The 15,281-nt window shown below is 48.6% G+C and overlaps 1 protein-coding gene across 1 annotated transcript in view; it reads left to right on the forward strand.

The window, feature by feature from the left end:
* The window catches only part of LOC144608252 (equilibrative nucleobase transporter 1-like), a 36,300-nt gene that overhangs the window by 14,412 nt on the left and 6,607 nt on the right, over positions 1–15,281 (forward strand). Inside the window, exons 6-7 of the mRNA XM_078425846.1 lie at positions 806–898; positions 2,792–2,931. Coding sequence (XP_078281972.1) covers positions 806–898; positions 2,792–2,931 — 233 coding nt within the window. The remainder of the gene's footprint in view (positions 1–805; positions 899–2,791; positions 2,932–15,281) is intronic.

Consider the following 15,281-nt stretch of genomic DNA (forward strand, 5'->3'; position numbering starts at 1 on the left):
ACTTTACCTTGTTTCTTTTTTTTCTCCCTTCTTTTTGTTGTTTTTGTTTTCACCGTGTTTTATTTATTTTATAGCATCGATATGGAAGTGGCATTCTTAATCTCGTTGTACTTGTACAATGACAATAAAGATATATTGATTGATAGATTCACAAAATGCTGGTGTAACTCAGCAGGTCAGGCAGCATCTCAGGAGAGAAAGAATGGGTGACGTTTCGGGTCGAGAAGAAGGGTCTCGACCCGAAACGTCACCCATTCCTTCTCTCCTGAGATGCTGCCTGACCTGCTGAGTTACTCCAGCATTTTGTGAATAAATACCTTCGATTTGCACCAGCATCTGCAGTTATTTTCTTACACTTGATTGATTGATCTTTCTGTAGCTAATGTTCCCCTCCCCCCAAATTCAGGCATCATTTGATAAAGCTCCTCTGCAACCTTCCCAAAGCCTCCACACCCTTCCTCTAATTTCCAACCAGATAGGCACACTAACCAACCTAACCAACCTCCCATTTATTTGCATCATGCCTTCTTGACTCGTACTCAAGTCCCGACCTATGAAAGCAAAATTCCATTAAAATCTTTACGGCTCTGTCTGCTTTGTTGCCACGTTCTGGTGTTCAATATCCGCAATGGGGTTGAGATGAACGAGACAGTGCCCAGCTTAAGGATGGACCGCTATGAAGCCTGACAAAAGAGGAGTAGAAGCTGTTACTGAGTTTAGGCAGTGGGGTGGTCAAGGGCGAAATGTTTCAACACCATCTGAGTACAGTTAATAAATGCCTGTTGTTTTTACGTCTGCTACCCAGGTTGGGAATCTGTTTGGGAGGAAGCGCGCCACAGTAATCACCGTCTACACCGGGGCTTTCAGTTCCGCGCCGGTTACCATCCTGTTGGTCAAGGTAAGAATCCCGTGAACAGAGTAGCTCACAACATCTTTCCCGGAGTAACGTGCTAATCACCGTAATCCATGCCCAGACCAGATCCAATTCGTGTCCTTGGTTGAAGAACATAGTTTAGCTTAGAATAGTTTGGTGACGTGTCCTTCGGCCCATCCAGTTCACACCGACCATCAATCAAATGTTTATTCTAGTTCTAACTAATCCCACTTTCTCATCCACTCCCTACACTCCCAGGGAAATTTACAGAGCTCAATTCACACCAAACAAAAGACCCTGCACCTTTTTGGGATATGGGAAGAAACCGGAGCACCCGGATGAAAATAACGTGGTTATGGAGAGAACGTGCAAACTCCACATTGACAGCAACTGACGGCAGAATCGAACGTGGGTCCTTGGCGCTGTGAGGCAGTAGCTCACCACTGGGCCACTGGGCCACTGGGCCACTGGGCTGTCCGGGGAGAGGTTGACTGAAGAAAACAGAAGAGTACAGCACAGGAATAGACCCTTCGGCCCATCATTTTCGTGCCGAACATGGCGCCAAATTAAAGTAACCTCCTCTATCTGCCCGTGATCCACATTCCTGCACTCCCTGCGTATCATTGTGCCTATCTAAATAATACTATCGTGCCTGCCTCCAGCGTAACGCCTCATATGTCCTTTAAATTTTACCCTTCTCGCCTTGGAACTATGATCTCGTATTTGGTAATTTCACCCTTGTGGGGGAAAGTTCTGACTGCCTATCCTATTTGTGCCGCTCATAAATCTATATGCTTCTGTTATATATCCCCGCAACCTACCATATACCGGAGAAAACACTCCGCGTTTGTCTAATTTTTCATAGCTGATACCATCTGATCCAAGCAGCATTCTGCCAAACTCTTCATGCAGCCTCTCCGAAGTCTCCTCATCCTTCCCACAATGTCCGAATGCAGCCACACCTGTTAAAGCTGACACGACCTCTGAAATTTTAAACTCAATGCCCCGACAGATGAATGCATGCATTTCATAAGATTTCGTTATTAATTTGCTTTGCCACTTTCAGTGAGCTGTGGGCTTGGCCGCCAGTGTATAGTGAGTGGATACGAAAGTGAGATAATAGAGAACTAGTGTGTAGTGTGACTAATGGTCGACCGAATGCTTTGGCTCCACTGTATCTTTGAATGAAACGAAACGAAATCATGGAGTTAACTCCAGAATAGATTACTTCTGTGTCAGTGTCTGATACAGCACAGAAACAGTCTCAAATGTAAGAAGGAACTGCAGATTCTGCTTTTAAACCAAAGATAGACACAAAAAGCTGGGGTGACCCTGAGTGAAGGAATGGGTGACGTTTCGGATCTGAAGAAGGGTCTCGACCCGAAACGTCACCCATTCCCTCCCCCAGAGATGCTGCCAGGCCCGCTGAGTTACTCTAGCTTTTGTGTCTATCTTAAGCTCGCACCATTTCGTGTTGTTTGTGTGTGTGTGTGTGTGTGTGTGAGAGGGAGGGAGGGAGGGAGGGAGGGAGGGAGGGAGGGAGGGAGGGAGGGAGGGAGGGAGGGAGGGAGGGAGGGAGGGAGGGAGGGAGGGAGGGAGGGAGGGAGGGAGGGAGGGAGGGAGGGAGGGAGGGAGGGAGGGAGGGAGGGAGGGAGGGAGGGAGGGAGGGAGGGAGGGAGGGGGGAAGGGGGAGAGTGAGAGGGAGAGGGAGAGGGAGAGGGAGAGGGAGAGGGAGAGGGAGAGGGAGAGGGAGAGGGAGAGGGAGAGGGAGAGGGAGGAAATTTACGGAGGAATGAGAAGGGCGGCGATGGGGAAATGGTTCGGGGTCAAGATCTATTGGGTGTGGTGAATGGTGCCACATGAGTGCCAGACCTCCACTTGCAACGTGTCACATGTTCTTACCCCTTCTCCTCCCAGGTGGCTTTTGAAGCTGGTTTCTCCTTGAGGGCGATTTTCCTGTTCACTAGTTGCCTCAGCGTTGTCCACGTTCTACGCACGGTCTTTCTCATTCCTTGGAAACATATCCCCTACCCGCTACCGGAGGGCTTCAGCTATGGGTAAGGCGCGGAACCGGAGTGTGGTTACATGTTCAAGCGAGAGTGAGGTACAAGGTGAAATCCATTCAAGACATGGGGCCTCCAGACCATCGCCAGCGTTCATGTCCGTCCCACTCCAGGCTTCGCCCTTCCTCCTGACCATGCCTCTTCCTCAGGTTACGACCCTCCTCCAGTCCACTCTGCCGTGTCATTACATGTTACAGGGAGGTTGCCAAACATTACAGCACCGACAGTATACAGCGGGATATTGATCAACAACGTTGATTTGCAGGTCTAAGTGTATTGTTGTCACGTGCACTGAGGCACATTGAAAAGCTTTATTTGTTATGCTCTCCAAGCAGATCAGATTGTACCACACATAAAAATAACTTGATCAAACTCAAGTACAATAGATAAAACGAGAGGGAAACATACGGTGTGCAGAATATAGTTCCATAATTGCAGGTAGAAAAGAAATTTTAAAGAGAATAATAGTCATAGAGACATAGTCATAGAGACATAGAGTCATAAAGACATAGAGTCATAGAGTGATACAGTGTGGACACAGACCCTTTGGCCCAACCTTCCCACACCAGCCAACATGTCCCAGCTACACTAGTCCCACCAGCCTGCATCCCTCCAAACCTGTCCTATCTTTGTACCTGTCTGACTGTTTCTTAAATGTTGAGATAGTCCCTGCCTCAACTACCTCCCCTGCAGCTTGTTACATACATACACCCCTTTTCCCTTCACCTTAAACCTATGTACTCTGGTCCTCGATTCTACTGCTCTTGGCAAGAGAATCTGTGCATTTAACTGATCTATTCCTCTCATGATCTTATTTTCCTCTATAAGATCACCCCATATCCTCCTGTGCTCTTAGGGATAGAGTCTCAGCCTACTAAATCTCTCCCTATAGCTCAGACCCTCTAGTCCTGGCAACATCCTCTCACATTTTCTCTGTACCCTTTCGAGCTTGACAACATCGTTCCTATAACACGGTGCGCAGAACTGAACACAATACGCCAAATGCAACTCACTCGCATCTTATACACCAGTAACATGACCTCCTACTTCTATACTTAATGCTCTGGCTAATGAAGGCCAATGTGCCAAAAGCCTTCTTGACCACCTGATCTACCTGCGACTCCACGTTCAAGGAACTGTGCACCAGCAATCCTAGATCCCTCTGCTCCACAACACCACCCAGAGTCCTACCATTCACTGCGTAGGTCCTACCCATGTAACATCTCCCAAACGTTGACTGTTTCCGCTGGAATTACGAAAATTCAGAGGAACCATCCAGTCATAACCGCTTTCCCGGGGTGAAAATGTTAAACACGAGACGTCATAGCTTTCCGGAGAGAAGGGCGAATTTTGGAGGAGTTGTGTGATGCAGGCCTTTGCAGACGGGTAGTGGTTGCTTGGGGTGTGGTGGAGTTGGGTTTCAGAACCTGTACAAATGCAGGCGGGTGTACAGGAAATGGATGATTATCAGATCATTATCTCAATGGTGTCAGGTCAGGTAAGGGGGAGGTGCAGTGAGACTTGGGTGTCCTTGTATATCTCTCACTGAAAGTTGGCGTGCAGGTACAGCAGGCAGTGAAGAAAGCTAATGGAATGTTGGCCTTCATAACAAGAGGATTTCAGTATAGGTGTAAAGAGGTTCTTCTGCGGTTGTATGGGGCCCTGCTAAGACCACACCTGGAGTATTGTGTACAGTTTTGTTCTCCTAATTTGAGGAATTGAGGCAGTGCAGCATAGGTTCACGAGATTGATCCCTGGGATTGCAGGACTGGCATATGAGGAAAGATTGAAAAGACTAGGCTTGTATTCACTGGAGTTTAGAAGGATGAGAGGGGATCTTATAGAAACATATAAAATTATAAAAGGACTGAGGCACATTGAAAAGCTTTATTTGTTATGCTCTCCAAGCAGATCAGATTGTACCACACATAAAAATAACTTGGTCAAACTCAAGTACAATAGATAAAACGAGAGGGAAACATACGGTGTGCAGAATATAGTTCCATAATTGCAGGTAGAAAAGAAATTTTAAAGAGAATAATAGTCATAGAGACATAGTCATAGAGACATAGAGTCATAAAGACATAGAGTCATAGAGTGATACAGTGTGGACACAGACCCTTTGGCCCAACCTTCCCACACCAGCCAACATGTCCTAGCTACACTAGACCCACCAGCCTGCATCCCTCCAAACCTGTCCTATCTTTGTACCTGTCTGACTGTTTCTTAAATGTTGAGATAGTCCCTGCCTCAACTACATCCCCTGCAGCTTGTTACATACATTCACCACTTTTCCCTTCACCTTAAACCTATGTACTCTGGTCCACGATTCTACTGCTCTTGGCAAGAGAATCTGTGCATTTAACTGATCTATTCCTCTCATGATCTTATTTTCCTCTATAAGATCACCCCATATCCTCCTGCGCTCTTAGGGATAGAGTCTCAGCCTACTAAATCTCTCCCTATAGCTCAGACACTCTAGTCCTGGCAACATCCTCTTACATTTTCTCTGTACCCTTTCGAGCTTGACAACATCGTTCCTATAACACGGTGCGCAGAACTGAACACAATACGCCAAATGCAACTCACTCGCATCTTATACACCAGTAACATGACCTCCAACTTCTATACTTAATGCTCTGGCTAATGAAGGCCAATGTGCCAAAAGCCTTCTTGACCACCCGATCTACCTGCGACTCCACGTTCAAGGAACTGTGCACCTGCAATCCTAGATCCCTCTGCTCCACAACACCACCCAGAGTCCTACCATTCATTGCGTAGTTCCTACCCATGTAACATCTCCCAAACGTTGACTGTTTCCGCTGGAATTACGAAAATTCAGAGGAACCATCCAGTCATAACCGCTTTCCCGGGGTGAAAATGTTAAACACGAGACGTCATAGCTTTCCGGAGAGAAGGGCGAATTTTGGAGGAGTTGTGTGATGCAGGCTTTTTGCAGACGGGTAGTGGTTGCTTGGGGTGTGGTGGAGTTGGGTTTCAGAACCTGTACAAATGCAGGCAGGTGTACAGGAAATGGATGGTTATCAGATCATTATCTCAATGGTGTCAGGTCAGGTAAGGGGGAGGTGCAGTGAGACTTGGGTGTCCTTGTATACCTCTCACTGAAAGTTGGCGTGCAGGTACAGCAGGCAGTGAAGAAAGCTAATGGAATGTTGGCCTTCATAACAAGAGGATTTCAGTATAGGAGTAAAGAGGTTCTTCTGCGGTTGAATAGGGCCCTGGTAAGACCACACCTGGAGTATTGTGTACAGTTTTGGTCTCCTAATTTGAGGAATTGAGGCAGTGCAGCATAGGTACACGAGATTGATCCCTGGGATAGCAGGACTGTCATATGAGGAAAGATTGAAAAGTCTAGGCTTGTATTCACTGGAGTTTAGAAGGATGAGAGGGGATCTTATAGAAATATATAAAATTATAAAAGGACTGGACAAACTAGATGCAGAAAAAAATGTTCCCCCAGAGAGTTGTGAAGTTGTGGAATTCTCTGCCACAGAGGGCAGTGGAGGCCAAATCACTGGATGGATTTAAGAGAGAGTTAGATAGAGCTCTGAGGGGGAGTGGAGTCAAGGAATATGGGGAGAAGTTGGGCACAAGTTACTGATTGTGGAAGATCAGCCATGATCACAATGAATGGCGGTGCCATTCCCGTCATTGGGTGACCAGAACTGCACACAATACTCAATATAACAGTATAACAGAGCTTTATTTGTCATTCGGTACCGAAGTACCGAACGAAACTACATAGCAGTCATAGAAAAAAAGAACACAAGACACATGACCCCAACACAAACGTCCATCACAGTGACTCCAAACACCCCCTCACTGTGATGGAGGCAACAAAACTTCCACTCTCTTCCCCACGCCCGCGGACAGACAGCTCGTCCCCGACCGACCCGCACAGTCCCCGCAAGGGGATGGAAGTCCCCCCGGCCGAATCGCACCGGGCACTGAAACGTCTCGCGGCCGAGCCGGGCGATGGAAGGCCCCGCGACCAAGCCTTGCACAGCTAAGTCCCACGGCCGAGCCGCACCGGGCACTGTTAAGTCCAGCGGCTCACAACATCTTTCCCGGAGTAACGTGCTAAACACCGTAATCCATGCCCAGACCAGATCCAATTCGTGTCCTTGGTTGAAGAACATAGTTTAGCTTAGAATAGTTTGGTGACGTGTCCTTCGGCCCATCCAGTTCACACCGACCATCAATCAAATGTTTATTCTAGTTCTAACTAATCCCACTTTCAAATCCACTCCCTACACTCCCAGGGAAATTTACAGAGCTCAATTCACACCAAACAAAAGACCCTGCACCTTTTTGGGATATGGGAAGAAACCGGAGCACCCGGATGAAAATAACGTGGTTATGGAGAGAACGTGCAAACTCCACATTGACAGCAACTGACGGTAGAATCGAACGTGGGTCCTTGGCGCTGTGAGGCAGTAGCTCACCACTGGGCCACTGGGCCACTGGGCTGTCCGGGGAGAGGTTGACTGAAGAAAACAGAAGAGTACAGCACAGGAATAGACCCTTCGGCCCATCATTTTCGTGCCGAACATGGCGCCAAATTAAAGTAACCTCCTCTATCTGCCCGTGATCCACATTCCTGCACTCCCTGCGTATCATTGTGCCTATCTAAATAATACTATCGTGCCTGCCTCCAGCGTAACGCCTCATATGTCCTTTAAATTTTACCCTTCTCGCCTTGGAACTATGATCTCGTATTTGGTAATTTCACCCTTGTGGGGGAAAGTTCTGACTGCCTATCCTATTTGTGCCGCTCATAAATCTATATGCTTCTGTTATATATCCCCGCAACCTACCATATACCGGAGAAAACACTCCGCGTTTGTCTAATTTTTCATAGCTGATACCATCTGATCCAAGCAGCATTCTGCCAAACTCTTCATGCAGCCTCTCCGAAGTCTCCTCATCCTTCCCACAATGTCCGAATGCAGCCACACCTGTTAAAGCTGACACGACCTCTGAAATTTTAAACTCAATGCCCCGACAGATGAATGCATGCATTTCATAAGATTTCGTTATTAATTTGCTTTGCCACTTTCAGTGAGCTGTGGGCTTGGCCGCCAGTGTATAGTGAGTGGATACGAAAGTGAGATAATAGAGAACTAGTGTGTAGTGTGACTAATGGTCGACCGAATGCTTTGGCTCCACTGTATCTTTGAATGAAACGAAACGAAATCATGGAGTTAACTCCAGAATAGATTACTTCTGTGTCAGTGTCTGATACAGCACAGAAACAGTCTCAAATGTAAGAAGGAACTGCAGATTCTGCTTTTAAACCAAAGATAGACACAAAAAGCTGGGGTGACCCTGCGGGACAGACACCATTTCTGGAGTGAAGGAATGGGTGACGTTTCGGATCTGAAGAAGGGTCTCGACCCGAAACGTCACCCATTCCCTCCCCCAGAGATGCTGCCAGGCCCGCTGAGTTACTCTAGCTTTTGTGTCTATCTTAAGCTCGCACCATTTCGTGTTGTTTGTGTGTGTGTGTGTGTGTGTGTGAGAGGGAGGGAGGGAGGGAGGGAGGGAGGGAGGGAGGGAGGGAGGGAGGGAGGGAGGGAGGGAGGGAGGGAGGGAGGGAGGGAGGGAGGGAGGGAGGGAGGGAGGGAGGGAGGGAGGGAGGGAGGGAGGGAGGGAGGGAGGGAGGGAGGGAGGGAGGGAGGGAGGGAGGGAGGGAGGGAGGGAGGGAGGAGAGGGAAGGGGGAGAGTGAGAGGGAGAGGGAGAGGGAGAGGGAGAGGGAGAGGGAGAGGGAGAGGGAGAGGGAGAGGGAGAGGGAGAGGGAGAGGGAGAGGGAGAGGGAGAGGGAGAGGGAGAGGGAGAGGGAGGAAATTTACGGAGGAATGAGAAGGGCGGCGATGGGGAAATGGGAGGATGGTTCGGGGTCAAGATCTATTGGGTGTGGTGAATGGTGCCACATGAGTGCCAGACCTCCACTTGCAACGTGTCACATGTTCTTACCCCTTCTCCTCCCAGGTGGCTTTTGAAGCTGGTTCCTCCTTGAGGGCGATTTTCCTGTTCACTAGTTGCCTCAGCGTTGTCCACGTTCTACGCACGGTCTTTCTCATTCCTTGGAAACATATCCCCTACCCGCTACCGGAGGGCTTCAGCTATGGGTAAGGCGCGGAACCGGAGTGTGGTTACATGTTCAAGCGAGAGTGAGGTACAAGGTGAAATCCATTCAAGACATGGGGCCTCCAGACCATCGCCAGCGTTCATGTCCGTCCCACTCCAGGCTTCGCCCTTGCTCCTGACCATGCCTCTTCCTCAGGTTACGACCCTCCTCCAGTCCACTCTGCCGTGTCATTACATGTTACAGGGAGGGTGCCAAACATTACAGCACCGACAGTATACAGCGGGATATTGATCAACAACGTTGATTTGCAGGTCTAAGTGTATTGTTGTCACGTGCACCGAGGCACATTGAAAAGCTTTATTTGTTATGCTCTCCAAGCAGATCAGATTGTACCACACATAAAAATAACTTGATCAAACTCAAGTACAATAGAATTTTGGAGGAGTTGTGTGATGCAGGCTTTTTGCAGACGGGTAGTGGTTGCTTGGGGTGTGGTGGAGTTGGGTTTCAGAACCTGTACAAATGCAGGCGGGTGTACAGGAAATGGATGATTATCAGATCATTATCTCAATGGTGTCAGGTCAGGTAAGGGGGAGGTGCAGTGAGACTTGGGTGTCCTTGTATACCTCTCACTGAAAGTTGGCGTGCAGGTACAGCAGGCAGTGAAGAAAGCTAATGGAATGTTGGCCTTCATAACAAGAGGATTTCAGTATAGGTGTAAAGAGGTTCTTCTGCGGTTGTATGGGGCCCTGCTAAGACCACACCTGGAGTATTGTGTACAGTTTTGTTCTCCTAATTTGAGGAATTGAGGCAGTGCAGCATAGGTTCACGAGATTGATCCCTGGGATTGCAGGACTGGCATATGAGGAAAGATTGAAAAGACTAGGCTTGTATTCACTGGAGTTTAGAAGGATGAGAGGGGATCTTATAGAAACATATAAAATTATAAAAGGACTGAGGCACATTGAAAAGCTTTATTTGTTATGCTCTCCAAGCAGATCAGATTGTACCACACATAAAAATAACTTGGTCAAACTCAAGTACAATAGATAAAACGAGAGGGAAACATACGGTGTGCAGAATATAGTTCCATAATTGCAGGTAGAAAAGAAATTTTAAAGAGAATAATAGTCATAGAGACATAGTCATAGAGACAGAGTCATAAAGACATAGAGTCATAGAGTGATACAGTGTGGACACAGACCCTTTGGCCCAACCTTCCCACACCAGCCAACATGTCCTAGCTACACTAGACCCACCAGCCTGCATCCCTCCAAACCTGTCCTATCTTTGTACCTGTCTGACTTTTTCTTAAATGTTGAGATAGTCCCTGCCTCAACTACCTCCCCTGCAGCTTGTTACATACATTCACCCCTTTTCCCTTCACCTTAAACCTATGTACTCTGGTCCACGATTCTACTGCTCTTGGCAAGAGAATCTGTGCATTTAACTGATCTATTCCTCTCATGATCTTATTTTCCTCTATAAGATCACCCCATATCCTCCTGCGCTCTTAGGGATAGAGTCTCAGCCTACTAAATCTCTCCCTATAGCTCAGACACTCTAGTCCTGGCAACATCCTCTTACATTTTCTCTGTACCCTTTCGAGCTTGACAACATCGTTCCTATAACACGGTGCGCAGAACTGAACACAATACGCCAAATGCAACTCACTCGCATCTTATACACCAGTAACATGACCTCCAACTTCTATACTTAATGCTCTGGCTAATGAAGGCCAATGTGCCAAAAGCCTTCTTGACCACCCGATATACCTGCGACTCCACGTTCAAGGAACTGTGCACCTGCAATCCTAGATCCCTCTGCTCCACAACACCACCCAGAGTCCTACCATTCATTGCGTAGTTCCTACCCATGTAACATCTCCCAAACGTTGACTGTTTCCGCTGGAATTACGAAAATTCAGAGGAACCATCCAGTCATAACCGCTTTCCCGGGGTGAAAATGTTAAACACGAGACGTCATAGCTTTCCGGAGAGAAGGGCGAATTTTGGAGGAGTTGTGTGATGCAGGCTTTTTGCAGACGGGTAGTGGTTGCTTGGGGTGTGGTGGAGTTGGGTTTCAGAACCTGTACAAATGCAGGCAGGTGTACAGGAAATGGATGGTTATCAGATCATTATCTCAATGGTGTCAGGTCAGGTAAGGGGGAGGTGCAGTGAGACTTGGGTGTCCTTGTATACCTCTCACTGAAAGTTGGCGTGCAGGTACAGCAGGCAGTGAAGAAAGCTAATGGAATGTTGGCCTTCATAACAAGAGGATTTCAGTATAGGAGTAAAGAGGTTCTGCGGTTGAATAGGGCCCTGGTAAGACCACACCTGGAGTATTGTGTACAGTTTTGGTCTCCTAATTTGAGGAATTGAGGCAGTGCAGCATAGGTACACGAGATTGATCCCTGGGATAGCAGGACTGTCATATGAGGAAAGATTGAAAAGTCTAGGCTTGTATTCACTGGAGTTTAGAAGGATGAGAGGGGATCTTATAGAAATATATAAAATTATAAAAGGACTGGACAAACTAGATGCAGAAAAAAATGTTCCCCCAGAGAGTTGTGAAGTTGTGGAATTCTCTGCCACAGAGGGCAGTGGAGGCCAAATCACTGGATGGATTTAAGAGAGAGTTAGATAGAGCTCTGAGGGGGGAGTGGAGTCAAGGAATATGGGGAGAAGTTGGGCACAAGTTACTGATTGTGGAAGATCAGCCATGATCACAATGAATGGCGGTGCCATTCCCGTCATTGGGTGACCAGAACTGCACACAATACTCAATATAACAGTATAACAGAGCTTTATTTGTCATTCGGTACCGAAGTACCGAACGAAACTACATAGCAGTCATAGAAAAAAAGAACACAAGACACATGACCCCAACACAAACGTCCATCACAGTGACTCCAAACACCCCCTCACTGTGATGGAGGCAACAAAACTTCCACTCTCTTCCCCACGCCCGCGGACAGACAGCTCGTCCCCGACCGACCCGCACAGTCCCCGCAAGGGGATGGAAGTCCCCCCGGCCGAATCGCACCGGGCGCTGAAACGTCTCGCGGCCGAGCCGGGCGATGGAAGGCCCCGCGACCAAGCCTTGCACAGCTAAGTCCCACGGCCGAGCCGCACCGGGCACTGTTAAGTCCAGCGGCCCGAGCCGCACCAGCGATGTAAAGTCCAGCGGCCGAGCCGCCACCCCGCGCCGTGAGGAAGAGAAAAGCCCCCCCCCACCCACACCACCACCCCACCCCCCCCCCCCCCCCCCACACATACACAACCAAAAAAAATACAAAAACCATCCCAACACCGACACACAACAAAAAAAAGGAAAAGACGAACAGACTGCTAGCGAGCCGCAGCCGTTAGGCGCCGCCACTTCCGCCACTATGCGGCCTAACCAAATGTTATCTAGCTGCATTATGAGTTCTTGATTCTGCCATTTAATGATCCGACCAAAGAAGGCGAGCATGCCACCCGCCTTGTGTTTCACTCTGATGACGTTCTGCCGCTTGGAGGGGGGTAATGGGCGTGGGCACCAAGATCCCTTGCACATCAATGCTGTGAAATGTCTTCGCATGAGCCCTTCAATTGGACTTCTTGGACAGCTCGCACTTGCTCGGTTATAACCTCCAGCCCATTTCATTAGCTGATCTGTATCCCGCTGTATATTTTGACAGACTTTCTCATTGTCCGCAAACGCAGCAATCTTGGTGTGGTGCGGCTTCTCGCGGATCGAGAGTTTCACGCAGATATCTAATTGGGGGGGGGGGAACTCCGAGTATCTTGCATATCATGTGGCCGGGAGTGAGACGCAGAGATATATGGGAATAAGGGACAGTAGTCCACGGCACACGAGTCGTACAGTTAGTTGCAGAGTTTGTAAAGCGCGGAAACTGGCCATTCGGCCTTGCCGGCCACGTTAGCATACTCGGCCGGTCCCATTTCGTTCACACCCATCTAAACTCCTACTGTCCATATATCTTTCAACATGTCCTCTTAAAAGTCGTGATTTTATCCGCTCATTTGCTTCTTCAGGCTGGTCATTCTCGGTGGGACTTCCGCTATGAAAATGTTGGCGCTGAGGTCTCTCTTAACCACCTCCCCCACGCCTTAAACCCGGCGTTCTCTTGTTGGTGAACTATCTCTCCTCGGATAAAAGTCTGCGAGCGTTCACTTTTACTGACCGTAATGATCGTGTACATTAGAAAGGTCACCCCTCAGCCTATTATGCTCCGAAGGCAAATGGTCCAACATATCCAAACCTCTCCAAATCAACTGCAGCTCACAATCCCAGGTACTTGCTGGTGAATCTGTTCGGCGCCCACTTTCCCATTTATTGACAATACTTTGTCACAATGCACAGGGAGGGATAACCTTGCCGGTCACTGAAATCCTGGCCTCATCACATTTATACTGGTTCTTTTGCCACGCAGGGTGAACTGTAAAAAGGATACACTCGTGGACCATGGGAACGAGATTACACAACGGGGGAATTCTACAGAGGCGGCGGATCAGATGGAGGGAGACGCGAACGACAGGATGGAGCAGATTGAGGGAAAGAATGTCGGAGAGGGAGGAATTATGTGGGAAAGGGACGAGGGGGGAAATCTGGTGGATTCTGACGTGGGACAGAGAGAGGGGAGAGACTGAGGGCGAGAAGGGTGAGTGGAGGGGAGAGACAGAGGGAGAGAAGGTTGAGTGGAGGGGAGAGACAGAGGGAGAGAAGGGTGAGTGGAGGGGAGAGACAGAGGGGAGGGAGAAGGGTGAGAGGAGGTGAGCAGAGACAGAGGGAGAGAAGGTGAGTGTAGGGGAGAGACAGAGGGAGAGAAGGGTGAGTGGAGGGGAGAGACAGAGGGAGAGAAGGGTGAGTGGAGGGGAGAGACAGAGGAGAGAGAAGGGTGAGTGGAGGGGAGAAGAGACAGAGGGAGATACGAGAGATGGGGAAGAGAAGGAGCAAAAATGTAGGATGTGGACGGACAGCGAGAATAAGCGGGGAGCAGCGAGACGGAGGGGCGAGAAGGGTGAGTGGAGGAAAGCGTGACGATGGGAGAAAAGAGGGACGGGTAGAAACGGACGGCGAGTGGAGGGGGAGTGATGGAAATGGGAAGGGGAGACACGGAGGGAGAGAAGGGGTGGGATGGCAGGAGAGCAGGGAGAGTGAGGAGGGATACAGGAGAAGGGAAGGAAGGGGGAAGGAGAGAAGGATGGGTCGTGGAGGAAGAGCCGAATGAAAAGATTGGGGAGGGGAGTGACGAAATTGAAATGGGCGCAGTGAAATTCAAGAGAGAATGGTATCGGGAAGCGCGAAGGGAGATATGGAACAAAGGGTGGCGACTGAGGGCATATCGGGAGATGAACAGCCGCCTGCCCACAGATCATCTCCAGCACAACGGGCCAGAAGGTAAAAGCAGTTCCTTCCTACACATTTAACTTTCCAAGTGTCTTTTAAATGAAACTGTTACACTTGCCTCAACTAGTTTCTCTAGCAGCTCGTTCCATATACCCATCAGCCTCTGAGGAAAAGCCTTGCCCCTCAGCTTCCTATTAAATCGTTCCCCCTTACTTTAAGCCTTCGTGCTTTGGTCCTTGATTCTTATACCCACCAATTCCACAAGTGATTTCATGCACCAATAACATCAACATCAACCTTCTGCGCTACAAGGAATAAAGTCCTATCTTGCCCAAGTTGTCCCTGTAGTTCAAGGCTCCATAAGGCGCTGGTCAGGCTGCATTTTTGGAATATTGTGAGCAATTGTGGGCCCCATATCTGAGGAAGGATGTGCTGGCTCTGGAGAGGGGTCAAGAGGAGACTTACAAGAATGATCCCAGGAATGAGTAGGTTAACCTCTGATGAGCGTTTGTCAGCACTGGGCCTGTACTCGCTGGAGTTTAGAACGATGAGGGGGACCTCATTGAAACGTACAGAATAGTGAAAGGATTGGATTGATTTTTCCACTAGTCGGAGATTCTAGAACCAGGGTCATAGCCTCAGAATTAAAGGACATTCTTTTAGGAGTGAGATGTGGAGGACATTATTTAGTCAGAGGGCAGTGAATCTGTGGAGTTATTTGCCAAAGAAGGTTGTAGAGGCGAAGTCAGTGGATATTTTTAAGGCAGAGATAGATAGATTTTTGATTAGAAGTTATGGGGAGAGGGCAGGAGGATAGGGTGAGGAGGGAGAGGGAGATTAGCCTGATTGAATGGCGTAGACCTAATGGGCCGAATG

This window comes from Rhinoraja longicauda, chromosome 31 (assembly GCF_053455715.1).
Source record: "Rhinoraja longicauda isolate Sanriku21f chromosome 31, sRhiLon1.1, whole genome shotgun sequence".
Taxonomy (NCBI): domain Eukaryota; kingdom Metazoa; phylum Chordata; class Chondrichthyes; order Rajiformes; family Arhynchobatidae; genus Rhinoraja; species Rhinoraja longicauda.